At 37.4% G+C, this 27,571-nt stretch overlaps 1 protein-coding gene across 1 annotated transcript in view; it reads left to right on the forward strand.

Annotated features, from left to right (window-relative positions):
• Positions 1 to 26,584, forward strand: part of PPRC1 (PPARG related coactivator 1) — a 42,439-nt gene extending 15,855 nt beyond the window's left edge. The window contains exons 5-14 of the mRNA XM_053692499.1: positions 1,187 to 4,277; positions 5,098 to 5,151; positions 5,905 to 5,962; positions 7,203 to 7,270; positions 8,256 to 9,102; positions 20,233 to 20,415; positions 20,739 to 20,796; positions 24,429 to 24,550; positions 24,671 to 24,822; positions 26,123 to 26,584. Of these exons, the coding sequence (XP_053548474.1) occupies positions 1,187 to 4,277; positions 5,098 to 5,151; positions 5,905 to 5,962; positions 7,203 to 7,270; positions 8,256 to 9,102; positions 20,233 to 20,415; positions 20,739 to 20,796; positions 24,429 to 24,550; positions 24,671 to 24,822; positions 26,123 to 26,226 (4,737 nt within the window). The 3' untranslated portion in view covers positions 26,227 to 26,584. The remainder of the gene's footprint in view (positions 1 to 1,186; positions 4,278 to 5,097; positions 5,152 to 5,904; positions 5,963 to 7,202; positions 7,271 to 8,255; positions 9,103 to 20,232; positions 20,416 to 20,738; positions 20,797 to 24,428; positions 24,551 to 24,670; positions 24,823 to 26,122) is intronic.
• Positions 26,585 to 27,571: the final 987 nt, after the last annotated feature.

Raw genomic sequence — 27,571 nt, forward strand, 5'->3', positions numbered from 1 at the left:
CATAGATCAGAAATTTTAAATGTTCGAGGTTAATGTTTCCCATGAGATCTTAACATTTAATATTATTTTTTTTTTTAATACAGTATAGAAAACTAAGGGACTGTACTGTGGCATTTTCTCCCAATTATCTATTGTACTTGCTGGAGTGTATTTAAGGGATGTAAAACACACATTTTGATACAGATAGAGCATGTGCTTTTAACCAACTTTCTATTTTACTTCTATACATTTTCTTTGTTCTCTTGATATCTTTTGTTGAAAAGCAGGGACATATATGCTTTGCAGCGTTATGTCAGCAGTTTAGCAAGAATGTTATCCATTTGCAAGAGCACTAGATGGCAGAACTATTTCCTGCTGCGTAGTGCTCCTGATGCCTACCTAGATATCTCTTCAACACAGAATATCATGAGAACGAAGAAAAATTTGCTTATTGAAGTAAATTGGAACAAAATGGTATTCTCTGTATGAATTATAAAATATTTTTTTATTGGGTTACATATCCCTTTAAATAGTTTAGAAATAACTCCTTTACCTTTTTGTCTTTTGGCATAGCTGCTTTTTCTGTTGAAACCTCCACCTATGCAAAATATTTTAAAATTTATTGAGGACTAAAAAATATTTTTAGTGAATGCCGTAATGCACAAAAGGGTGCCTCACCCCAATGACTACTTTTATAAGATAAACCTTTCAGGGATATATCATAGAGGGAGACAACCATTTTTTAATCACTCTCTCACACTGAATTGTCCCAAACCAAATTGGGAAATGCAGTGTCAAGTAGACATGTGCAGAAGGCTGACTCTCGTGGCATTCGGCTCTTCAGAGCTGGATTTATTAGTTTTAAGTTTAATACACTAATATATGTGCAAATCTGTATCCTAGTGTGTTGAACTTTCAAAAGAATAAATCCGGCTCCAAAAAGTGAAGAATTCCATGACTGTCTTCCACATTAGGATCCTAATGAAGGATCCAAATGCATGTCTAGACTGATAACGCTTTTATAATAAAAGATAATTTCAGTATTAATAGGTACTACTGTTCACAATTTCAGCAAGTTTTGTAGCCGTTTTTAATAGTTCTGTATTAAAGTAGTTTGTACTAGAAATAATGTCCATAATAATGTAAAATGATTACACTTCATTTATCTATTAACCACATAATTAAAAAAGTAAAATACTCCCTACAGATTGATGGTCGCTCTCCTGGTCATAATTGGGAGGCTTTCACAGAAAATATTAGGTCTACTCCAAAAAGGAACAGCCGACACAGAAATATAAGAGGATCATTACTTCATAGGGTGATAAAAGAGCCCAACCATGAGCGGAGTGATGGAGAAGAGGAGGAAGAGGCCCGCAGACCAAAAATGAAATTAGAAACATTTGGACAAGACTTTTCTATTGATCCAATAAAGAAAGTAGAGGAAACTAAGAGAGAAGAATTTCTAAAACAGAAAACCCCATATATAATAAATACAGAAAATGTTGCTGCTATTGACCTTGTAAAATATATGCACACATATTGCCTTCCATCTGTTACGGTTTGTTTGGAACCGGATGATTGTGAGTTAGAAGAAGATGATGATGATGATTTAAGCAATACTGTATTTCTGGAAATTGTGTCTGAAGAAGGTGAATGTGTAAAACTGCCTTTGTTGATGGATACAGAATTTGCTATAGAAAATGCTTCATCACTTGATAGTATAGATGAATTTGTTTCAGAAACAAACAGTCCTCTTCCGGACCATGAATTCATAGGACCCAGTATTTCTTCAGAGGAAAGAATCCAAGAAACGCTTTCTAAAGAGACTACGGATGAAGAACCACAATTGGCTGAACAAAATGAAACCAAAAACAAACATATGTTAAAGAATGAGAACAGTGGAAAACCAATGCTGGAACCCATGCAACAAACTCAAGTATTGGAAAATGAATTGAAGGATGATCTTGCATTGAAAAATGAATGCCTTAAAAAGATGGTTGATACTAGTAACCTAACACTTAATGAAAACAGACTTAAAGATCATCAGAACCTTGAGCAATTGGAAAATGTATCGTTAAAAAATGAAAATGAACACAGCTGTTCTAAAGATGCTTCCATGGAGATAGAAATAAAAAAACCAAAAAAAAAAGGTAAAGGAAGGAAAAGCTCTAAACGTAAAGCAAAAACAAACCATAAATGTAATGAAGACAAACTACAAGATGTTGTTGACAAAAGAACACCGCAAAGTGTTAACCAAGATTTACAAAGTCGTTCTAACAATCCTTTACTGAAGGAGTCTGATTTCTTTGTAAAACAAATAGATCAAGTTAAAAAGGATTCTCAAATGGAACTAAGAGTATCAAAATTGGTTAGGGCCAAAGGAAGAACCAGAGGCAACTTGGAAAATCCAAACTCTGCAGAAAAGAAATTGCCAAATGAAAATACTAAAAAGCCACAACAAGTGGAAAAAGAATCCTCAAAGCCTAGTTTAGAAAATGTGTCTGTTGTGAATAGCAGTACAAATGTTGAAATTAATTCTAGTGAAAAACTCAAGTCGTCTGCAACCATCGAAGATGAAACAAGTCAAAGTAACACAAACCCTGCATCAGAAGAAATGTCCAATCAGGAAGACGCAAGTAATATCCCTTCTGATGTAAATTTGACAAATAGTTTTGATATAGAAGAAAAACTGTTGAAAGAGGGAGACAATGGAGTTTGTGATGTAATTCAACAAAAGGAGCCAAAGCCCAAGTCACTAAGCTTAAGTGAGTACAGAAGGCGAATACAGCAACGTAAACCAAATGAGAGAGAGAATGAAACAGTTTCTGGAAATAAATGGCCATCTATTCCTGAGCCTCCAACAGAGCTGGCTGAAATTCCTTGCTTAATTATACCTGGAAAAGTGAACACTACCTTAAAACCCAACAAAGCTGTTGCATTACTGGAGGAAAAACCTTGCACATTAAAGGATGCTGAGAAACAGCTTCCTTTACCTAATATTAGTTGTAATTTAACAGAAATGCCTTTGCCACCTGTTACAACTCATGAAGTTCAGCAACCCCAACAGCATGTGGATATGCAATGCTCAACTTTCTCATTAGATCATAATCTGATACCTATACCCCCTCAATCAAATGTACCACCACCTTTTTACCAACAAGCTTGGCATGGGTTTCCACCAAACCCCTGTTACTCCACTCTTCCCCCTATGCCTACAATTCCTCACTTTTCAAATGGTGTCCCAAATATTATCCCTGTGGAGCCTACACCAGTGATGCCATGGCCAGTACCTCCATTTCCCCCTCCACCTATAATTGGGCAAGTTCCTCCTCCTAGTATACCTAGCTGGGGTCCTGGATTGCCACCACCACCACCTTTTTGGGCTAGTTCTACAGTACAGCAACAGTTTCATGACAGCGGTGTACCTCTTCAGAATTCTGGAGGCGTGTGCAGTGCTGTATCTGAGGGTGTTTTTAACACAACGGGTACACATGTTTTGCCAGATTTGCAAACTCATCAAAACCCCTATGTTGCACCAACAATAAGCCAGAACACACTACCACACAGCAATTTATCAAATAAAACACTTGTCCAGGATGTCAACCATGCAATATGTTCTGTAAAGGATACTACAAAAATAGATAAACCTAAGCTCTCTAAAGAAAGCATACCACAAGAAAAATCTCCCCATAAGAAATCTGACAATATATCCGTAAAACTTGTGCCTCAAGTTTGTAATGGTATAAAAAAGCCTGATCAAGTATTACCAGTCAAAACAGATTTCAAAATAGCTGCAGATGCAAAGAAACCCAATGTGCCAGATATTAAATCTGCAAATGAGGTGGTGTTGAAAGTAATGGAAATGTTGAAGAGGATTCAAAGACAGGGTTTGCAGGTAAAGACTCAGCCTACTCTGGAATCGGCAGGTTCAACTTCATCAACTTTACTGTCAAATCAGAAGTCTCCTGATTTTCAGAACTTAGAATCATCACCCAATGAAAAACGTTTGAGTTGTGCAGAAAAAACGGTTACTGCCTCTGCTGTGGTTGTGAAACCTTTAGTATCATCATCTGATTTAGAGACCCCTCAAAGTGCTGAGATTCCTGTCATGCCATCTGAAGTATTGAAACCGGTGGCACCAGATAAACTACCTGCAACACAAGTTCCAAAGAAAGAGGATGATCATTCTACCTACTCGGTTCTACCTCAAGATACTCTGACAACTAAGGGAAGTCAACAGATCCCTTTACTAGAACCGGGTGCCAAGTGTAATCTTAAAGTTTTAACTTGTGAAAACGGTAAGTTCTCTATGTAGGTTGGGTCAAGGGTAACTAGTCTGTGGCATTATGAAGTAGCTGGGTGGGGGCAGTTTAATACTTTGCATTATCACAAAATGTTCTGTTCCTTATAAATGTTACTTGTTAGCCAAAGTACACATTAATTGCATAATTTAACGTAAATTGATTTCATGGTAATTTGTGCAACAAGCATTGAAAATAATTTTTTTCGAATTTTAGCTGGCTAGTCAGTAAAATCTGCCATGTGGCGTACCCATTAAAGGGATAGTAAAGTCCAAATTAAACTTTAATGATTCAGATAGGGCATGCACTTTTTAACAACTTTCTAATTTACTTTTATTTCAAATTTGCGTTTTTCTCTTATTATTCTTAGTTGAAAGCTAAACCTAGGTAGGCTCATATGGCAATTTCTAAGCCCTTGAAGGCCACCTCTTATCTGAGTGACAGTTTTCACAGCTAGATGGCGTTAGTTCTTATGTATCATATAAATAACATTGTGCTCATCGATGTTGAGTCAGTACTAATTGCCTGAAATGCAAAGTCTGTCAAAAGATCTGAGATAAGGAGGCAGAAGCTTAGATACAAGGTAATTACATAGGTAAAAAGTATATTTCTTATAACAGTGTTGGTTATGCAAAACTGAGGAATGGTAACTAAAGGGATTATCTATCTTTTTAAACAATAACCTTTTTGGTGTTTACTATCCCTTTAATTAGGTATTGGAGAGAACACTGTAGTCTGGACAAGGAAATGTTTCCTTTTTGTTTTTTTGTTTTTGTTTTACTAATCTGCTTGCTTGATGTATCATTTTGATTTTAAGGTATTGAAGCGTCCGATCTAACCACCCTGTTGGAGGAGTTTGAAAAATCTGAAGGTAAATACATTCTCCAATGATCAAAGCTTATTTATTTTTATTCTGATCAGAATAAGTCAAGTTATATATTTTTATATTTATAATAAAGGAGGAATTGTATTATTGGACCAAAACATGCTACAAATACTAATCCCTCAGTTTACAAACTACTTTGTAAATACTTTATCTTGTTTATTAAAGGGACATTACAGCCAAAATTGGAATTCATATGGATGCATTTCAGTTTTGAATATAAGCATTGTTGTAATATAAATGTATTAGCAAATATACTTCTAATAAAAGCTATAGCTGTTTCAAAAGTGTATTTAAGTATGCAACGTGCACCAGCACTTGGTCGAGAGAGCCTAAGGTGTTTATCTGGCAATGACTCGATTTGTTAATAGCTGACATGATACAAGCCCCACTGAGCAGCTGCAGTCTTTAAAATTAAAATGCTGGTGCACAGAGAATATCTAGCTATGCTTCACATGCATAATGTTAATCAGTGATAACTTTTACTAGAATAATTTTTTGCCAATGGATGTATATTAATGTTTCTATTCAAAGATTTTATTCATTTATGTGCCTTTAAATTGTGACCGGAATGTCCCTTGAAGTTAAAATAAGTTTGTGTTGGAAAGACTTTAAATTTAATACAATCTGTAAATGTTTTATTAGTCTGGTATAAATAAAGCTATGTAGATATGTTTACAAATATGTTTGTGTATTCTCCTTCTTTGTTTGCAACTGTTTAACAAGTTTGGTTCTTTACAGCTAAAGATGAACAGCACATACAAACTCCTGTGTTAAAGTTAGCTGTAGGAAACTCGCGGTAAGTATGAGTTACCCTACAGCTGCAGTCTGATGGCTAAAAGCAGATTTTTTTTTTAATATTTTTTTTTTTTTTTTTTGCCTACTCTCCAGGTTTTTTAAAATAAAAATTCCCTCAAAAATTGTTTGTGATCCCATTATTATAATATAGTGCAAAACAAACCCCTTGTCAGATGGGTATTCTAAAAAGTTTATAATTTTTGTTTTATCCCTTACTCGACACAGCGGTTTCCGCGCACACTTCTCTTACACTACTTCAGCACACTATACTATTTTGAGAATTACGTATGTTTTATAAGAGTTTTTTATAAGAGTTCTTTTTCGTGCCTAATACAGGAATCTGTATTATGGATGTACTTATTAAGGAACATAACCGCTTATTTCTCTTTTTTGTCGTAGGGTTTTTATGTGGAGTACTGCGTGTCTCCTATTGATTTCCTTATGTCTGAAAAGAATTCCTGTTTTGTAACATTATCTTAAACATTTACAAGTAAAAAAACAACAACAAAAAAAACCTGTTGCAAATATTTCATCTGCAGTTAATTTTTTAACCAACAAAAATAACCGCACAATAACTAACTTTACTATAGTAGCAAAATGCATTGCTAATTTTCTATTTGAATTCAGTTTTCTCTTAACAATGTTTTAAATTAAGAAAGAGAGAGAGAGAGAAACTTTCAAAGTTAAAGGGACACTGAACCCAATTTTTTTCTTTTGTGTTTCAGATAGAGCATGCAATTTTAAGCAACTTTCTAATTTACTCCTATTATCAAACTTTCTTCATTCTCTTGTTATCTTTATTTGAAAAGCAAGTTTGTAAGTTTAGATGCCGGCCCATTTTTGGTGAACAACCTGGGTTGTTCTTGCTGATTGGTGGATAAATTCACCCCCCAATAAACAAGTGCTGTTCTGGGTGCTGAATCAAAAATTGGCTGTCTCCTTAGCTTAGATGCTTTTTTTCAAATAAAGATAGCAAGAGAATGAAGAAATTAATAGGAGTAAATTAGAAAGTTGCTTAAAATTGCATACTCTATCTGAATAACATGTCCTTTTAATCCAAATAAAGAATATTTTGGTTGATTCCTACAGCATTAAGCTATACTTTTATCTTAGAGATGGGCAAAATGCATAATATTTTATTTATTTAAAAACACAATTTTTTTTTCTTCCTATGTAAAAGCCCATTCTATTTTTATACTCTTATTTTCTCTAAATGCTTTGATTGAATTCTTATTCCTTAGTTCTGAGAAACCATCAGAGAAGAAAATCCTGGATAGACTTGCAGCCCCTGAATTGGTTAACACGGCTGGTAAGTTCTGCAAAATGGTTTTAAAGGGGCAGTGGTCTCCATTTTAACCCTTTGAGTGCTAAGCACTTTCCCACCTGGGTACTAATATTTTCCTATAATAAACATTAAGTATAAAAAAAGTTGCGCAGTGACGTCATTGCGCGTGATTTCACCGTGCATCACGTGAAGCTCCGGCAATGCCTGTCACTCTACAGGCACAATCGCCAGGGTAGGAGCGATTAGGAGATCCCAGATCTCCCTCAAGGTGGGAGAGTGCTTATGACGGCTCTGAGCTGTCGTTAGCACCAGAGTGATAAACTCTGTGGCGGCTCAGAGCCGTCATTAGCAGTCAAAGGGTTAATGACCATGGTTTTCCATTGACATGTCCAACAAGCTCATGTAGGTGTGCTGTTCAGGTGTCCACTTTTAGCCATATAGTTTGTATACATTGTGTGTTTTTGTTACTATGCATAAGCAAGCAAAAAAACAAACAAACTTGGCAGTATTTTAAAGGGACTAAGGGCTAGATTTATTAAAGCTGAGGCGTACAGGGGCGCGTATACGCGCCTGTGGCAGGGAGAAATTATCCGCAGGTATTCGCTATTGCACACAAGCGCAATTTTGCGTTTGCGTGCAATCCCGCGCGGGCAGGAGCTGTCAATCTCCTTGGTCTGACTAGACCGAGGAGATTGAATTTCACGACCTTAGAGGTGGCGAATAGGTTAGGGAAGCGGCGGTCTGGTGACCGCTGCTTGATAAATACGGCGAGCAAGTTCTTATGAGAACTTGCAGCCGTAGGGCTTTAATAAATCTAGCCCTTAATGTCCCTTTAACTGAAGAATGTTTGCATGAGTGAAAGCTCCATAAAAAGCTTTTAATGAACTGCATGGAAATATCAGAAAGTAAACATATTTGCTGAGCTTCTTTAGTTTCTGTGATTGAGTTGGATAAAGGTCATGTGGTGGTTTTGGTTACAATAGTAATGTTAATTTACTTGACTTTAAAGGTTTGACTCCTCCAGCGACTCCACCACACCAGTTATGGAAGCCTGTTACAGCTGTTAATCAAATTGCAAACTCTAAACCGCCTAATGCAAAAGCTCAAGAAAAGTTACACCCTTCCCCCATGAAGACTGCAAAACTTATTGAACCGAAACCTTTGCCACAAAACAAATTGCGAAATAGGAATTCTGTTGCTACTACCAACACGGTTGTACCACCAGTCCATGTTGGATCAGGAGATCATGATTATTGTATTCTTTCAGCCTCCAACCCTGAGAAGCGCCCAATCACACCTCAACCAGTAGTGGAAAAATCATCTATCACATCCTCACATTGTGAAGAAGGTTCTCGCTGGAATGTTAAGCACCATCAGAATATTTTGATAAAGCCAATTTTGACAATCAGCAAAAGTAATGAAGAGAAAGTGTGTCAAAAGTTGCCAGCTTCGGAATCCTTGAATGTCACCAACCAAAGTAGTAACTGTGATGCTGTCAAGTCAAGGCCACTGTGTAAAACAATTCAGAAAGATCAGTTGGACCATAGGACTAATGATGATTTGGAGAATTTAGACAAAAGGCAACCTGATACTGTGTTAATGTCTCCAGACTCTTCACCTTGTCGAAGTGATGCTGGGGATGCTAGAACTGGTGTTCAAAAAGAAAATGCTCCAGTTTCCAGAAGGGCTTTGCGCTGTTATAGAAAACACAAGAGTTCTCCAAGCCCTCAAAAATCTAGTTGGATAGGCCGAGGGATACGTAGTTGTCGTTCTTGTAGTTCTGGAAGTGGTAGTGAATCTACATCTTCGTCGTCAAGGTCTCGGTCAAGATCACCTCCAACAAAGAGGAGAAGAACGTAAGTAATCCAGTAGTTAAGGATAACCTATTTTCTGTATTTTACATATCTGGTTCCTACAAATGTATTTTCAGCTCCATAATATTTATCATTCCTTGTCCTAGTAGCACAGTGCATGCATATAATGTTGACATAAAATATATATTTTCATTATATATTTTGTCCCCTTCCTGTAATTCCATTCTGAAATTGTGAGAGTTTCAGTTCCTGTTAGAAATGGAAATACAGAACACTTATTCCGCCCAGCCATTGGCTGCACACTATAGGGACCTATTTATGACTATCTCTAATTGGCCACAGCACAGACGGTAACCTAAGTTACAACATGGCAGCTTCCATTGTCTTATAGACCCTAAAATGTTACTTATTTTGTCAATATTTAACAGCTAAGGAAACTTTAAAAAATACATCTACATGTTCTCAGACTAGATTTTTCTTTGCATCATTCTATCTAGCATTCATTTAGTGTTTAATGTCCCTTTAAGTACTTTAATGTGCTTAGGGTGTTAGCAGTCAATGTGGATGTTTTTTTATTAAAATGGATCACATGGCAATCAACTGTACTAATGGCATCACAATCTGGGCTGCATTGACAATCCGTTGAATCCAACTAGTGAGTCTTTTGTGATTGGATGCCATATGCAGCCCAGATCGTGATGTCATCAGTGGGCGTAGCTTGGTAGCTATTCCAAAGTGGCCAGAAACAATTTTTATTTTAAAATAACTTTTTTACGGTCCCTGCTGCATGATTTAGCAAGGGGTGCATGAGGCTATTTGCAGCTTAATCTAAGGTAAGACTTTAAGGGACAGTCTACACCAGAATTGTTGTTGTTTAAAAAGATAGATAATCCCTTTATTACCCATTCTCTAGTTTTGCATAACCAACACTGTTACATTAATATATTTTTTGCCTCTGCAAACTGCCCCCTTATTTCAGTTCTTTTAACAGACATCCATTTAGCCAATCAGAGCTGGCTCTCTGGAACTACACGTGTGTGAGCACAGTGTTATCTATGACACACATGAACTAACACCCTCTATTGGTGAAACTGTCAAAATGTCCTGTGAAAAGAGGCGGCCTTCAAGGGCTTAGAAATTAGCATATGAACCTTCCTAGAGAACAAAGCAAAATTGGTGATAAAAGTACATTGGAAAATGGTTTAAAATTACATTCTCTATCTGAATCATGAGTTTATTTTGCACTAGACTGTCCCTTTAAGATGACTAAGGTGTAGACTGTCCCTTTTTTTTAATCCAAGGTTATATGTAAAATATTGTGTTAATACAAGCTCCCTGGATTTCTCAAGCCTTATGTTCTCAGTATCCTTTTAAAGAGTATACATTGGTAAGATCAGAGGAGCTCAGGACCATGTGACTGTCTTTTGCACTCTGATAACAATGTTACAAATGTTGCTATCACTGCTACCATAATAAAGGCACATGCATGCTCCTGAGCTTTTATAAGCTTATCTATTCAACAAAGGATACTGACAGAACAAAACTAATTGGACTATAGAAGTAAATTGGGAAAGTTGATTAAACTTGCCTGCTGTATCTGAATCATGAAAGTTTAAATTGCAACATCTATAGTTATGAGGCTAAATAAAAATCAATGATTTAAAAAAAAAAAAAAAAGTCTAGCTATTTCACCTCTTCTAGTTCAGATATCCCCAAAATATGTCCTGTTAGGGAAGCCTGAGGACTGGTTTGAATGAAAACCAGTGTGATGGAGCATATTTTCAGATTTCAAATGTGTTGTTAAATATTGCATGTTCTATGTGATTCATGAAAGATCAATTTTAATTTGACTGTCCTTGTAATGCTGTTTTCTCCCTTGCAAATCTATGTACACAAAATCAACTCCTAAGTTTCAAGATTCTTAATGTATCGAAGATTGTTTGGAGTGGAAATCTGCCCAAGGACCTAAGTGTGAGGAGGGAGGGGCAAGCAGTAAAAGCTGATCAAATATGAACCTATTAATCAGGAGAGAGTTCACCTCCCAACAATTTAATTCATTTCAATTATCTATGTATTTCTAATGGTATATAACTAAATCAGTATTTTCAGATATAATTAAAAAATCTGAATGATTTATTCTAAAAAATAAATCATTTATGTAGAAAACCATGATCTAAATTGATTTAAATCAAGTAAAACTACATGATTTAAATTACTAGCTGTAATGTCGTTTCATGCCCCCCCTCCCCCCACACTAAATAGAATTAATACAATTGGCTAGAGTGTGGTATGTGTTTTTATATAGATTGAAATTGGTGGTCCTTTTCACAATATTTAAAAGGTTATATTCTAATTTATTATAAGTGCTTGAGTGAAGAACTTAAAGGGACAGTACACTGTAAAATTGTTTTTCCATTAATGTATTTTAAATGACTTGTTATACCAACTGCAGAGTATAAAATATTTGAGATTCTATTTTCATGCTTATTTGTGTATATGAAGTAGCTGATTTTGTGCTTTGAAACCACAGCCTATTACAATGGGTTGAATTTAAAGGTGATATCAGATCTCATTATGTTCTAAGTTTGTGTAAACAGACTTGCTTCCTTATCTTTTGTTTATCTGGAACACCAAAGCTCAATACTTAGAGAGAACAATGGAAAATGATCATTTTATTAACTATCCTGCATCCCACTGAGAGTGTAATCTCTTCTGCTGGCTGTGTATACTTAGGCTATTCAATAGCCTATACTCCAGTATTAATTTGTTCAGTGTAGGTGGCGATACCACAGGCTAAATCATCTATTTCAATGCTGAAATAGGAGTAAAGGAGCTACTTGTAACCAATTTAATACACTCTAGCAGGTTAAAAGGATCATTGGGAATAATTTAAAGGGGAGAATTTTTTTGGGTGAACTGTCCCTTTTAACTTTAATTTTTCACTTTTGCCAATGCTATCCATCAGAAAAAACGTTACCCATGAGTTTTTCACTTGTGTATTTATTTTTGGAATTGAGAATGAAAATGAGCATCTAGTTAGAAGGCATCCATCTTTGTTTTCAATTAATTGGGATGTCCTGCTGCACAAATCTCTCAACCACTTATGCAATAAAGTGCTTTCGGATGGACTTGGATTAAGTTGTCCAGTGGTTTTAATGAGAACAGCATGATGAGCAAGAGAGGTGTGAATAAAAAACAATAAAAAAACTGTTTCAATGGGTTTTCTAATTGATTTTGAATGAGCTTGGATTTAAAACCAGGAAAGCTAGTACTGTTACTTCCACCTAGTCACCTTGTTACAACACTTTGGGGATAAATTGATTGCGCCCAACAGAGGAAACAACAAAATAAATAAGACTCAAAATTCAAATGCATATAAAGTTGTATTGATACCTGCGTTTCAAAATGCAGTTATAAAATGACCTTCCACTCCTGGGAGAGATTTTCCTTTAATTGTCAGCATAAAAAAAATAGTAATTTCAGAAAAATCATAGAATAGTTCTCATCTTTTGTGTGTCACGTGGCGCATATTTAATTATAACTGATTTGTTTAAGGGTCATGAAAGTCAAAATGTAAATTTTTCATGATTCAGTTAGAGCATACAATTTTACAACACTTTTTTTTTTTTTTTTTTTTTTTTTAAATTAACTTCTTATTGGTGGGTACACACTTGTCTTTTCTAATTTTTCTAACCAGATGTGTTCAGGTAACTCCCAGTAGTACATTGGTGCTTTTAATCTGTTTTTAATCCCTTTGCATGGGTTAAAAACAGTTTTGTGCAATCATAAAATACATATTAGGCCATTTTTTGTGTACTTTTTATGTAACGGCTACAGTTTTTTTATATAGTTTCTATGAACATCAAATTTGTTTAGTTGAACTATTCTAATTTTGCTCAATTCATATTAATAATAAAATACAGTATCCCTTATGCTCTAAAGACAAACCTATTCCACACAACACTTATTTAAACTGGATTACACTGTTAAAAATGATAGGTCTCATGCAGCTCTAGACAGTAGGTGATTGCCTTGTGAATTTATATAAAGGTACCTCCATGCCCTGCAGCATTTCCATTTATACTATTTAGTGTAGTACTTGACAAATATGCTTAAAATAAAGGAGTCCACCCAAAAATCTAGGAGCCATTTATCTTTCTGCAAGCATGCATGTGATATATCTCACTCACACACTCATTCTCTCACACACACACACAACTACATTTCCTCATTTATGATTCTGCTTTCAAACCATATTAAGGTATTCAGTGCTATACTAAAGTCTGTTACAAATTAGTTTACTCATTATTCTAATCTTTACATCACTGGCCGACAGTTGGTATCTATATAGCCAACCGCATGAGAGGAAAGGCGCTCTGGAACCAAAGAGTTTGGCACTCATCCACACACACTTATGGAATTCCAGACATTTCTGGCTCCTACAATTCTTTACTGGCTCCCACATTTTGAATATATTTGTCAATTCCTGCTCTACTTTATCTTCTGAACATCTGCCTCCTTTTTGCTCTGCCCTAAACAGCGATTGGTGCCTCTGTCCAGGATGCGTCTTACCTCTATCCCACCCCTGCAGTCTGCAAGGATAAAGCCACGCACCAATCTGTCCTACATTATCTTCCTTGATTATTTCTGTGGGACCTCATTTGGACATGGCTAAAGTTTTAACATTTGTAAATCTAATATTGTGGTCAACTGTAGACTTATGTTTATGGGTTCCCAAGATTTTCCTGTAGATTGCACAGTCAAACAATACATAGTTGCCTTGACAAATGTCATGCTTTCTGACTTTCTACACTTAAACATACTGTCCGTTTTCTCAAATTATAGTATTCTACATGACAACTTCTGGGAATTTTTCTTTTCTGTAACAGAAATCCTGAAACAAAAATGGGAAATGCTTTTGCACTTGTAAAATAACTTGAGTTTCAAACAATGTTAAGTATTTTGTCACTTTAAAAACAAGCAAGATAAATGTTTAAAAAAAATATAATATTGTAATATACATTTTATAGGGATTCCTTTTGAGTTTACTGGCCCTTTTTTAAGGTGTTTTGTGCCCATTCTGGTTCAGATTTTTTATTTTGAGATTTTTGCCTTTCTCCAAGTAGTGCCTTGATGTGACCTCACTAGTCATGAAATAATTTCCTGTGTCTTGACAATGCTTAGAATAAAACTGAATTAATAGTAAATATTAGGGTTCTGCATTTGTTGATTTTGTGTTGCAATGAATGCTGAGTCATTTGACTCTTTTCAGAGCTGGATTTCTGTGTGTGAAAATACAAATTTCCTTCTTAATATGAGGAGGGTCCACGGCTTCATTCCTTGTGGGAATACAGAACCTGGCCGCCAGGAGGAGGCAGACACCCCAGCCAAAGGCTTAAATACCTCCCCCACTTCCCTCATATCCCAGTCATTCTTTGCCTTTCGTCACAGGAGAAGGCAGAGAAGTGTTAGAAGTTACGGAGTAGTTCCTTATGGAGGGTAGTATTCTTCAGAATGGGACTGGAGTTTTAAGTAGTCTTGTCAGCTTCTTAGTGAGAGCATTGACGAATGTTAGGGTCTGGAGATGCAGGGAGAGTCTTTCTGCGAACCCATCCAGACTCATATTAACAGCTCCTAAGCAATCGGTGCTGATGAGTTTCACTGCCTTCTATCACTTAAGTCCATGTCAGGAGCGATGCTACAAAACTGTCAAACAGAGATTCCGGTAAGATCGTTTAATTTTTATACTCTTCTGATAATGCAAGAAGATAGGGTCACAGTGTGACTCCTTTTATCTGTATGGAATCAAAGGTTAATATCTCTGGAAGGGGATTATTGAACAGAGGGGATTTGTTTTATTATGTTTTATGCTGCGACGTGTGAAATGAGGCTCAGGCAGATGTTGGAACATTCAGGTTTTACTTTTGTTTTGGATAGCTGCGCGGCCTGTTAGGTTTGGCACACTTTCCTGTAGCAGGAGCGGTCCTGCATGGCACACCGTGTGACCGGGTGTGGTCACACTGTTTTCCTCTTTCCTGACGTGCGGTTTCTCTGTGGGGCCTTGGTCATAGGTGGTAAGTGCCCCCCAGCCATTGGGGGTATAAAGTTGCCATTTATCTTTTTCTATAGTCCATCTTAAAAGCGCAAGCTATGGAGGACTCTGATACATTAGAGGGTACTCCCTCTTTACCCAAGTCTAATACCTGTTTATATTGTGAGGAGGCTATGGTGTATATACGCCTGCTCAATTATGTTCCACATGCTTTGATAAAGTAATTATATCTAAGAAAACTACAATGTTTAGTACCACTGAGCCGTCCACCTCTGAGGAGTCTCCGTCCCCTGAGGTGCGTTCCCTGCAGTCATCTATTACACATGCAGCTTCCCATTGCACTGCTATTCCTCCTTCTGGAGGGGCCCTTTTATCGCCAGACTTTACTGAACAGCTACAAACAGCAGTGTCTGCGGCCTTCAGTGCTTTACCTCTCCCTGCTAAGCGCAAGCAAAAGGTCAAATATTTCTATCCTTACCAGGGGTCATCTACTAACTTGTTGGATTTATCTGATTCAAGATTATCTGCTGATGACGCCTCTGATACTTCAGAGAATGCTCTTTCTGGGATGGAATCTGCTGCCTCCTAGGCCTCTGGCTGCGGAGGAACCAACTTTTTTTAGATTTAGGATCAAACACTTAAGATTCCTGTTAAAGGAAGTTTTGGCTATTTTAGAGGTTCCAGAACCTAAATTACCTGAGGATCCTTGTATTCCTAAATGAGGACAGGGTGGTATCACAGACCTTCCTGGTTCCTGTAAAGATGGCGAATATTAAGAACGAATGGGAGAGACTTGATTCTTCTTTTTCCACTTTGTCTTCCTTTAAGAAATTGGTCCCGGACTCTCAATTGGAGTTGTGGGGTTCTATCCCTAAGGTGGTATTGGTGCGACAATTTATCTGAATTAATCAAGAGGGAAGGTCCCCTTGACGTGATCCAGGAAAGAATTAAGTCCTTGAGGGTAGCTAATTATTTTATCTGTGATGCATATATGCAGATTATTCGCCTGAATGCCCAAGACATCAGGTTTTTCTGTGCTAGCCCGTGGGGCACTCTGGTGGAAATCTTTGTCTGCGGACATTACTTCAAAATCTAGACTTCTTTCCCTTCCATTTAAGGGGAAGATTCTATTTGGTCCAGGCTTGGACTCCATCATATCCATGGTCACTGGAGGCAAAGGTGCCTTTTTACCGCAGGATAAGAACAAACCTAAGGGACAGGGTCCTAATTGTCATCCCTTTCGTTTGGATAATACCCAATGCCAGCAGCCCTCCGAAGTCTGAACAGTCCAATGGAACTTGGAAACAGACTCAATCTTGGAATAAATCTAAGCAGAACAAGAAGCCTGCTGAGTCAGTCGGCATGAAGGGGGCGGCCCCCGATCAGTCTCTGGATCGTGTAGGGGGCAGACTATCAATCTTTTTTTGGAGGCTTGGCTTGGGGACATGCCAAGACCCTTGGGTCCTGGAGGTCATTGCTCAGGGATACAGGATAGGTTTCAAAACTCATCCACCCAGAGGCAGATTCCTCTCGTCAAACCTGTCTTCAAGGCCAGAAAAGCGAGAGGCCTTTCTAGGGTGCGTGTGGGATCTCTCCTCCCTGGGAGTAATTGTACCCGGTACCTCTAGCAGAGAGAGGACTGGGATACTACTCAAACCTTTTTGTGGTCCCAAAGGAGGGAACTTTTAGCCTCAATTCTGGACCTGAAGTGCTCAAACAAGTTCCTGTCAGTCGCATCGTTCAAGATGGAGACGATAAGGTCCATTCTGCCCCTAGTGCAGGAAGGACAGTTCATGACTACAATAGACTTGAAGGATGCTTACCTTCACATTCCGATCCACAAGGAACACTTCAAGTTTCTAAGATTTGTGTTCCTGGACCAGCACTTCCAGTTTGTCACACTTTCATTTGGTCTTTCTACTGCCCCAAGAGTCTTTACGAAGGTTCTTGGGACTCTACTCGCAGTGGCAAAAAGAGGTATAGCAGTAGCGCCATACTTAGACATCCTGGTTCAGGCACCATCCTGTCGGCTGGCAGAGGACCATTCAAAAGATCTACTTCGATCTCATGGATGGAAGATAAACTTAGAAAATAGTTCTCTTGTTCCCAGTACCAGGGTAGAATTCCTGTGTACGATAAGACTCCATATCCATGAGGATATTTCTTATAGACCAGAGACATTGCAAAATAACTTCCAATTGACCTTAAGAGGCCCTCTGGGGCCCGGTGTATGGAGGTATTTAGGCTTATGGTGTACAGCATAGACATCATTCCATTCGTCAGATTCCATCTCCGATCTCTTCAGCTGTGCATGCTGAGTCAGTGGAACGGCGACAACTCAGATCTGTCGCAATAGATTTCTCTGGACAACCGGTCGAGAGAATCGCTCTCTTGGTGGCTCTGTCCAGATCACCTGTCCCAAGGGACATCCTTTTTGAGACCATCCTGGGAGGTTGTGACTATGGATGCAAGTCTATCAGGATGGGGAGCTGTTTGGGGTGCCAGGAAGGCACAGGGCCTGTGGATTAGAGAGGAATCTCTCCACCTGATTGATATTTTTGAACTTTGAGCGATCTTCAATGCTCCTGAAGGCTTGGCCTCTTCTGGGTTCGTCCCAGTTTAACAGATTCCAATCGGACAACATAACCTCGGTGGCTTACATCAACCATCAGGGGGGAACGAGAAGCTCCCTAGCAATGAGGAAAGTATCTCTGATTCTAGAATGGGTGGAGGCCCACAGCTGCTCGCTGTCAGCGATCCACATTCCGGGTGTGGACAACTGGGAAACTGATTTCCTCAGCAGACAGTCCTTTCATCTGAGGGAATGGTGTCTCCATCCCAAGGTGTTTGCGGAGATCTACATCAGAAGGGGGACGCCGGAGACGGATCTCATGGCGTCCAGGCTCAATACCAAGCTACCCAGATAAGGGTCCCGGTCCAGGGATCCTCAGGCAGAGCTAATAGATGCATTAGCAGTGCCTTGGAGGTTCAATCTAGTTTACATTTTTCCACCGTTACCACTACTCCCTCGGGTAGTGGCACGCATCAAGCAGGAGCAAGCTTCGGCAATACTAATTGCTCCATCGTGGCCACGAAGGACGTCTTCATCTCCTCCATGGAGTTTACTTTCTTGCAGGGATCTTCTGGAACAGGGTCCTTTTTGTTCATCAAAATCTAGATTCTTGGAGGCTAACTGCGTGGAGATTGAACGCTTAGTCTTAGCTAAGAGAGGTTTTTCTGAGTTAATGATACTCATTCAAGCTCGTAAGCCGGTTGTGGAAGACCTACTTTATTCTGGTGTGAAGAGCGTGGATTCCCCTGGCATAAGGTCAAGGTTTCCAGGATTCTTTCATTTCTCCAGGATGGTTTCTGCTAGTTCCCTTAAGGGACAGATTTCGGCTCGATCTGTGTTATTGCACAAGAGGCTTGCTGAGCTTCCTGATGAGTCTTTTGTTCAGGCTCTGGCTAGAATCAGTCCTTTGTTTAGTTCTACTGCTCCTCCTTGGAGTTTAAATCTAGTTCTTAGTTTTGCAGAAGGTCCGTTTGAGCCTATGCATGTGGTTGACATTAAATTACTGTCTTGGAAGGTTCTTTTTCTACTGGCTATTGCTTCAGCTTGCAGAGTTTCTGAGATGGCTGCCCTGCAATGTGAGCCTCCTTACCTAGTTTTTCATGCTGATAAGGCTGTTCTTCGTACTGGGTTAGGTTTTCTCCTTAAGGTTGTTTCTGATCGCAACATCAATCAGATTGTGGTTCCTTTCTTGTGTCCTAATCCTTCCTCTTCGAAGGAACGGTTACTTTATAATTTGGATGTGGTTTGGGCTTTGAAATTCTATCTTCAAGCTACGAAGAAATTTAGACAGACTTCATCTTTGTCTATTCTGGGAAGCGTAGAGGGCAGAAAGCCTCTTCCACTTCCTTATCTTTTTAGTTGAGGAGACTTATTCTCTTAGCATATGAGACAGTGGGACATAAGCCTCCTCAGAGGATTAAGGCTCATTCAACTAGAGATGTGGCTTCCTCGTGGGCCTTTAAGAATGAGGCCTCTATGGAGCAGATTTGTAGGGTGGCTACCTGGTCCTCCTTACAGACTCTTTCAATATTTACGAGTTTGACGTGTTCACTTCGGCTGAAGCAGCTTTTGGGAGAGAGGTTTTGCAGGCTGTGGTGCCCTCAGAATAGGTCCTGCCTCTCTTTTTACCCTCTTGTTTTCATTCAGTGTAGAGCTTGGGTATATGTTTCCCACAAGTTTGGAATAAAGCCGTGGACTCTCCTCATATTAAGAAGGAAAACATAAATTATACAGAAGGAAAGGAAATTATCTGGTAAGCATGAGGAGTCCATGGCCCTTGCTCGTGTTCTCCGTTGGGCGGACCAACATTTTTGTTCTTCTGGCACCTTGTATACCCTGATATTTCTCCTACTGTTCCTTGTTCCCTTGGCAGAATGACTGAGATATGAGGGAAGTGGGGGAGGTATTTAAGCCTTTGGCTGGGTTGTCTTTGCCTCCTCCTGGTGGCCAGGTTCTGTATTCCCACAAGTAAGAAATGAAGCCGTGGACTCTCCTCATACAGAAAGAAAGGAAATGATCTGGTAAGCATAATTATTTTTTTTTGTCTGCTGTACTTTAGAAAGAAGACATTTGGCTCAGAAAAGAGCTGAATGCCACTGCGGGTGGCCATATTCGGCATTTGTTGCAACATAAAGGCAACACATCCCTAGTAAATATTACCTTAAAGGGTACAATACATTCAGGTGCTGATGTGTTTCCACATGTGCAGAAACTCTCCTACAGTGCATTGTGTAACGTAACCTAGGTTACAAAATGTGAGCAGCAATAAATAGAGGGAGGTGCATGAAATGTATTTAGTGCCTTTAAATACATAGCTAAAACGGATAACCATGGTTACGAAGGAACATAGATTAGTCTAATTTAACAAATTAGAGCATTTTTATTATCTATCATGTCTAGTTAAATCCCTTTTTTTTTTTTTTATATATATATTTTTTAAATATTTCATGAATGTTTTTTTAAACCGAAAATGTAGTTGTTGAGAGTGGATTGTTTACTTGTGCTATTTTAATAGCATAGTATTGATGATTTCCCTCTGCTTCCACAGGTATAGACCCCAAAGTCCTAGATCAAGATCTTCTTCAGTGTCTAGTTATGATTCAAGTAGATCTAGATCATCATCATCTTCATCTTCATACTCTTCCCAATCATGCTCCTCCCCATCCTCCAGCCGGTCTCGCTCAAGATCTAGGTCTCCTTATCGTCGTCGGTACAGGAGTAGAAGTAGAAGGTAAAGAACAATTTTTGAATGAATTATATGCTTACACTCAGATGAAGTGCTAAATCTGTTTTATGTGCACTTTAGTATTAATATTGTGAGTTAAAGTAGTGTCAGTGTGTGTGTGGGGGTATGTAAGTATTTTTGTCTTCACTTTGAGGTCATTTTAATTTATTTAAAAAAAAATAAAAAAAAATATACACCCTACTGACAAGCACTGAAATTCGTACTGTGTGTATATATGTTTCATACTTGGTTTTTAGGACAAGCTAGTTACAAAATGGTGAACTGTGGCATGTTTTAAGTTGTCCTTCACCATTGTTTTGGTTTGGCAGGTGTGAGTCAAGAGAAAGCTATAACAAACGGAAAATCTTTCACAAGGAACGAGCTATAGTGAGTATTCTGTGCAGCTTTGATATGTTTCTTGACACACTATACTGAGCTGTAAAAGCTTTACTGAACAGCAAATATTCTGCTTTGCTACTCTATTTTGTACTGGGTGGGCGTGTTTTAAAATATACAAATACATGTATCTAAAATATAATCATCCTGAGACCATGATATCCAACCTCAGTCTTCCAGCACTGCAGCTTTCCATTGGGTTTTAATATCTCTGTTAATGCTATGAAGGCTATGACTTTGGCAATATGCTGAAACGCGTAAGCCACACATTGCTATGCTCCTACTAGCTATGTATACAGGTACTGCTGTCCTGTATTTTTAAAGCTTTTGAAATAAAGTATGTATATTTAACTTTTCAAACAGTGGTGATATTTTTCGTCTTTGTACTAATGCTATGATGAGTCATAGTTCAGTTCGATTTATTTTCTGTCAAAGAGCTCTTTGAAGTGGTGGTAAACTTTACATGTTTCAAAATCATGTCCAGAATCTAAGCAATATTTTAGATGGACTTTAATCGATCACTTCTAATGAAGATGTGCTAGCTTTGCCACTCTAATCCCCCACGCTCACACTGCCCACTTCAAAACTCAACCAATCAGTGCTCTAGCCATACGGCACTTTTTTGTAGCTAGAGCACCTACTGGAGAACAGTTCAAAATATTAGCTCATAAAAAAAATAGTTTTGAGGTGGGTGGCCGGAGCACGGGGTATTAGAATGGCACGGCTAGATGAAAAAGTTACAGCGCGTCATTAGAAGTTATTTATAGTCCCAGCAAAATATCGCTTAGATCCCGGACCTGATTTTAAAACCTGTAAAGCTTACCATCACTTTAAGTTCTAGCTTGTGACCCCAGATGATTTTTGAAAAACCTACTCAGATATTTACAATGATGTGACAATAGTAAAGAGCCTTTGGAAAAAAATGAATATACTTTTAGATAAATAACATTGTTTGCTTGGCATGTTTGAAACATTTTCTCCTTTTTAAAATGATATAAATGTGCAAAAAGAAGTCTCTACTGTGTTTGCAGTTTATTGCTTGTGCAGAACAGTGTTTAACCCCTGCAAAGAGATTAAACACACAGTTAAAGGGACATAAAACCCAATATTTTCTTCTAGGTATGTGCATTCAGTACATGTGGATTTGCACAGATCTTAGTGTGTTGCACTTTCACAAGAAGAAATCCAGCTGCAACAAAATGGCTTAATGCTACTTTCGGCGGTGGCCCTATTCTGCATTTGTTTCATAACAAACATTCCGAAAGAACATCCCTAATTTTGTCTTTCATGTTTCATATTCAGCGTCCAATTTTGCTTTTATCAAATTAGCTTTTTTTGTATCCTTTGTTGATAGAGCAGCAAGACGCTACTGGAAGCTAACTGAACACGACATTTGTGAGCCAATAAGATATGTACAGCCACCAATCAGAAGCTAGCTCCCAATAGTAGGTTGCTGCTCTTGAGCCTACCTCGGATACCAAGGGAATGAAGCAAATTAGATATTAGAAGTAAATTGGAATGATGATTAAAACTGCATGCTCTTTAAGAACCAGAAAATGTTTTGGATTTTGCATTTTACTGCACCTTTAAAGCCAGATCCTGAGCAGCAATGTGCTACTGGGAGCTAGATGAAAATATCTGGTGTGATACTGCTGAGGCAAATGTTTGTAGCTACCAATCAGTTGGATCTTAGTAGTGATCAGAGTACAAAGTACAATTGAAAATATAAGTTTAAGTGTCTTGAAATTGCATGCTCTGTATGAATCGTACAAGTTTAGTTTTTACTTTCCTATCCCCTTAAAAAGCCCCCCCTCCATTTTTTTTTTAAAATTCAATTTATAAGTAATGGCCCTTCAGGTTCTTGCTATGTAGCTGGATAACCCCAATGGAGAACATGCAGTGATATGAGATTTCATTGAAGAAAGAACAGAATATAAGCATGAACTATTAGCACTTTTGCTTAGCTTCGCTGCTTCATATCAGGCGCTTTTCTTCAAACAGCGCTGTGATCTGGCTGTATTGTGAAAGCTTTACTTATTACAGTGCAGACAGAGTGAAGCACTATTTGAAGAGAACAGTCAAATACGGAGCAGTTATGCAAAGTAGCAGCGCTTTGATGACTGGCTCTAAGGGAAAAAAATTTAACCCTGCTCCTAGCCTTTCCCAATCTGCAAACCTGTGACTCTCGGATGTAAAGACATTCTTGTGAGAAATCCTCTTTTTTTTTTTTTTTTTTTTTTTTTTTTTTTCCTCCTTGTAATAGACCCCCCCCTTATTTTTTTTCTTGTGATAATAAATAAATAAATATATATATATATATATATATATATATATATATATATATATATATTTTAATATTTATGTTCAATAAAAATATTTGCATAGGAAACTAGCACATGTTGGCAAGATTCCCCGCTTGCTTTTCCCCAGAAATACTCCATAAACAATGTTACAAGAAAATTCTGGGCAAATTCGCAGTTTTTTTGCTTCAAATACTGTTTTAACACAGCGATCCTTTTAACATGATTATTGCAGCAATACAGAAATCGCTCACTAGACAGCCTGTTCGTTCATATCTTACCCAGAATTCTCTTGTGCATTGGTAACATTGTTTATGGAGTATTTCTGGGGAAAAGCAAGCGGGGAATCTTGCCTAGATGTGCTAGTTTCCTATGCAAATATTTGTATTGATTTAATATTGAGACATGGAGGATAATTTTTAATGGAAAAAAAAAAAAAAAAAAAATATATATATATATATATATATATATATATATATATATATATATATATATATCCTTTTAATAATTGTGATGATTGACCAAGAGCAAAGGAATCAAATTTATTTGTGACATTTTAAAAAACTTAATGTATTTTTACTTCTCTGCTATGAATTTTTAACGTAGTTTTCAACTACTGCAATATAATGTACAATTTTAAAAACTGCTTTAATTTCCAGTTAATCAAAACATTACAATTAAATGCTGAAAGTGAATTAAAGTTCTGCCTTTAGGCTGAATTATTTATAGCAATATTTATATTCTACTGCAAAAACAAAGTAGGGTACACTAGTGCAAAAATAACACGCTTCCTGTAGGTAAACTCTGCAGAGGTTAAATTACACAGCAAAAAAAAAACACTTGGTAACCATAGCACTTCATTTCTTGGGCAAGACATGGCAAGTTATATAAAGTATGTAGCCAGCCGTTTACTGCTGTGTGTTGTGGTTCCCATGTCAGGTTTTAGCTGTGGGGTTAACCTCTTTCTGGGGTTAAACACATAGGAAACGCTAATACTAAAATGGCGTGCTGTAATGAACCAGAGGTTTTTGTTTGCAGTTGATATGTTAACACAGATTTAAAGTGACCTGTTAATCAAAATTAAAAGTTCCTGATTTAGCATTAAATAAATAAAAATTGTTTGGTATCGTGTTTTGCATGTGTCTTTAGAATTATATGTATAACATTGTTGCAGCTATATAATTCTTAAGACATGAATGCTATTGAGCAGGCCTAGAAAGAAGGTATCTCAACAAAGGATACAGAGAGAGAAGTAAAATTGATAGATATTTATTATCCGTGGACATTTTAGTATGTTAAAATGTGTAATTTATCTCATTGCAGGAGGAGAGGAGAGTTGTGTACATTGGTAAAATTAGCAGTCAAATGACCAGATCAGAGTTGAGACAACGCTTTTCTGTGTTTGGAGAAATTGAGGAATGCACAATTCACTTTAGAGAACAAGGGTACGTTCACTGAAGAAGATGCTACTTATTGTCAGGTTCTTAATATTAGGTAACTATGTTCCTCAGTCATGTAGTTTTATTATTGCTAACTTCACCGTCTGTCATGTGGGATTTTTACAGAGATAATTATGGGTTCGTCACATACCATTGCACTAGAGAAGCCTTTGCTGCTATAGAGAATGGCCACAAATTGCGCCTCCCAGATGAGTTGCCTTTTGACCTTTGCTTTGGTGGCAGAAGACAGTTTTGTAAAAGAAATTATGCTGATCTTGGTAAGTGTTTTCTTAAGTCTAATTTCAGTTGTAGCTTTACAAATAGACTCCGGTATTCTCTCTTGTTGACTTTTCTTCTGAAATGCGTATAATTCTGAAGTTTGTTTTGTAAAAGTAAACAATACGAAGAATCTAAGGATCTAAGATTTGTTTTCAGGTTTTATCGGTGCTCTCTACATCAAAATTGTTTAAATAGAAACATTTTTTAAAATTTCTTACCTGCATAGAATTAGGATGTTGTGAAACAGTAGATTGTGCTGAACACAGTTACAGGTGCTTCCCAGAAAATACTGAAAATTGTTTAAATAAGTTGTAAAGAGATGCATCAAGGTTCAACCAACTCCATGTCTAAATCTTCATTAGAAAATAAACGTCCCCATTTTAGGGTTTTAGACTTTGAAAACTTATTTCAGGTTAAATGCACAAACCTACTTTTAAAAAAAATATTATATCTATTCCTTTTCTGGATAACCAAGTGCTGTTGCCTGTGGCACATTTACCAGTTCTCAGAGTGCTTCCTAGGGTTACTCATGTACAGGGGTCCAGACTGCCTACTAACTGATGCCAGCCAGTTTAACGTCCATATATGAGCTATACACTGAAGCACTCTTTATGTGTTGTAAACACTAGAGGTAGAAGTTGGTTTCCTGAATAGAAATGTCTGAAATTTTGTTTAAGGGAATTATGTGGGTTTGCTGATATAGCCATTTATGTGTAACTTGTAGATTGAATACATTTTAATGGAATATTTGGTCTCTGGATAATGTATAGCTGCAGTGTGTGTATACAGGTATGTGTATGTGTATATATGTATGTATATATTTCTTTAAGGGATATGAAACCCCAAAATGTTTTTTGATTCAGACGGGGCAAACCATTTAAAAAAAAAAAAATCAAATTTGCTTTGTTCCCATGATATTCTGTGTTGAAGAGAGATCTAGGTAGGCACCTGGAGCACTACATAGCAGGAAATAGTGCTCTCATCTAGTGGTCTTACAAATGACATTCTTGCTTAAATTGCTGCCTTATATTGCTCCAGCAATGGGCCGGCTCCTATGCATACGTTCCTGCTTTTCAACAAAAGATACCAAGAGAACGGAGAACAATGTATAGTAGAAGTAAATTAGAAAGTTGTTTAAAATTGGATGCTCTATCTGATTTATGAAATGAATTTTGGGTTTCATATTCATTTAATGTAATATGTAATACAATTATAGTAGCTAGCAAGTCGTGATATATTTGCCCTGCTTCCCATGTGTGATTTTGTTCCCTTAAGTCTTTTTTGATTTTGCTTTTACAGATTCAAACCGTGATGAGTTCGATCCAGCACCTGTTAGGAGTAAATTTGAAACTCTTGACTTTGATACGTTATTAAAACAAGCACAAAAAAGTCACCGGAGGTAACATTGGACCTAATAAAATCTTGTAAGAAAAGAGATCAAATTATAAAAATATAATATAATATAAAAATTATGTATAGCCAAAAATTACCTCAAAACACTGGAGATGGCCATTCACTATATGGAAGCATGAAACTCCGTAAAAGGAAAATGCCTTTTTTTTTTTTTTTTTTAATTAAACAGAAAATCAAAATAAAAAAGGTTTAAAAACAATTAATTTTTTTTTAATGACATTCGGGTTTTTTTCTAACCTATTTAACAAATGTTTAATATGCATTCTGGAAATTAAGTCTCAAAAATATTGTAAAATGAGAAAAAAAAAATCGCTATGCAGATCAAAATATTAAAAATATGACGCAAAACTTGTCTGTCCTGTTATTGGAATGTCTTGGTAGTTTTATGAATGTAATCATACTTCAATGCACTTTTAAATTCTGGAGAATTGCATAATCAACAAACGCATAGTAAAAAGACAATGCAGTGGCGCTTAGATGAGTAAAAAGATCTTTTCTGACAAATTAGTTATTTCCATTTTCTCTTGTAAAGGTGTATCCAGTCCACGGGTTCATCCATTACTTGTGGGATATTCTCCTTCCCAACAGGAAGCTGCAAGAGGACACCCACAGCAGAGCTGTCTATATAGCTCCTCCCCTAACTGCCACCCCCAGTCATTCTCTTGCAGCTCTCGACAAGAAAGGAAGTATCAAGAGAGATGTGGTGACTTAGGGTAGTTTTTACCTTCAATCAAAAGTTTATTTTTAAACGGTACTGTTTTACTCTCAGGCAGAAATTGGAAGAAGAATTCTGCCTGGAGGTTTGATGATCTTAGCGGTTTGTAACTAAGGTCCATTGCTGTTCTCGCACATAACTGAAGAGTATGGAAAGAAAACTTCAGTTGGGGGGACGGTCTGCAGATTACCTGCTTTGAGGTATGTTCAGTATATTTTTTTCTAGAGAGATGAGGTCTAGAAAATGCTTACAGTGCCTGTTATATTTAAGGTAAGCCTGATACAGTGATTTAATAATGACTGGGATCATGCTTGCAAAAAAGGGTAATATTCATGTTAATACTCATATTACATAGTGTAAAAACGTTTGCATGGTTTATAGAAAAACGCTTTTTTCTCTGAGGGTGAAATCTTTATTTGGGGCCTAGTTTTCCACATGACTAGCTTGATTACTCCTAGGAGTACTTTTTTTAAGGCCCTCTGACTTTGAGTGCATGGTGGGAGGGGCCTATTTTCGCGCACTTTATGCGCAGTTGATATTCAGACTGAGACATCCAGCTTCCCTAAAGGAGCCCTCTGGCATCTAGGACCACTATTGAGGGTTTTTTCCTGCAAAAATCG

This window comes from Bombina bombina, chromosome 9, assembly GCF_027579735.1.
Source record: "Bombina bombina isolate aBomBom1 chromosome 9, aBomBom1.pri, whole genome shotgun sequence".
Lineage (NCBI taxonomy): Eukaryota > Metazoa > Chordata > Amphibia > Anura > Bombinatoridae > Bombina > Bombina bombina.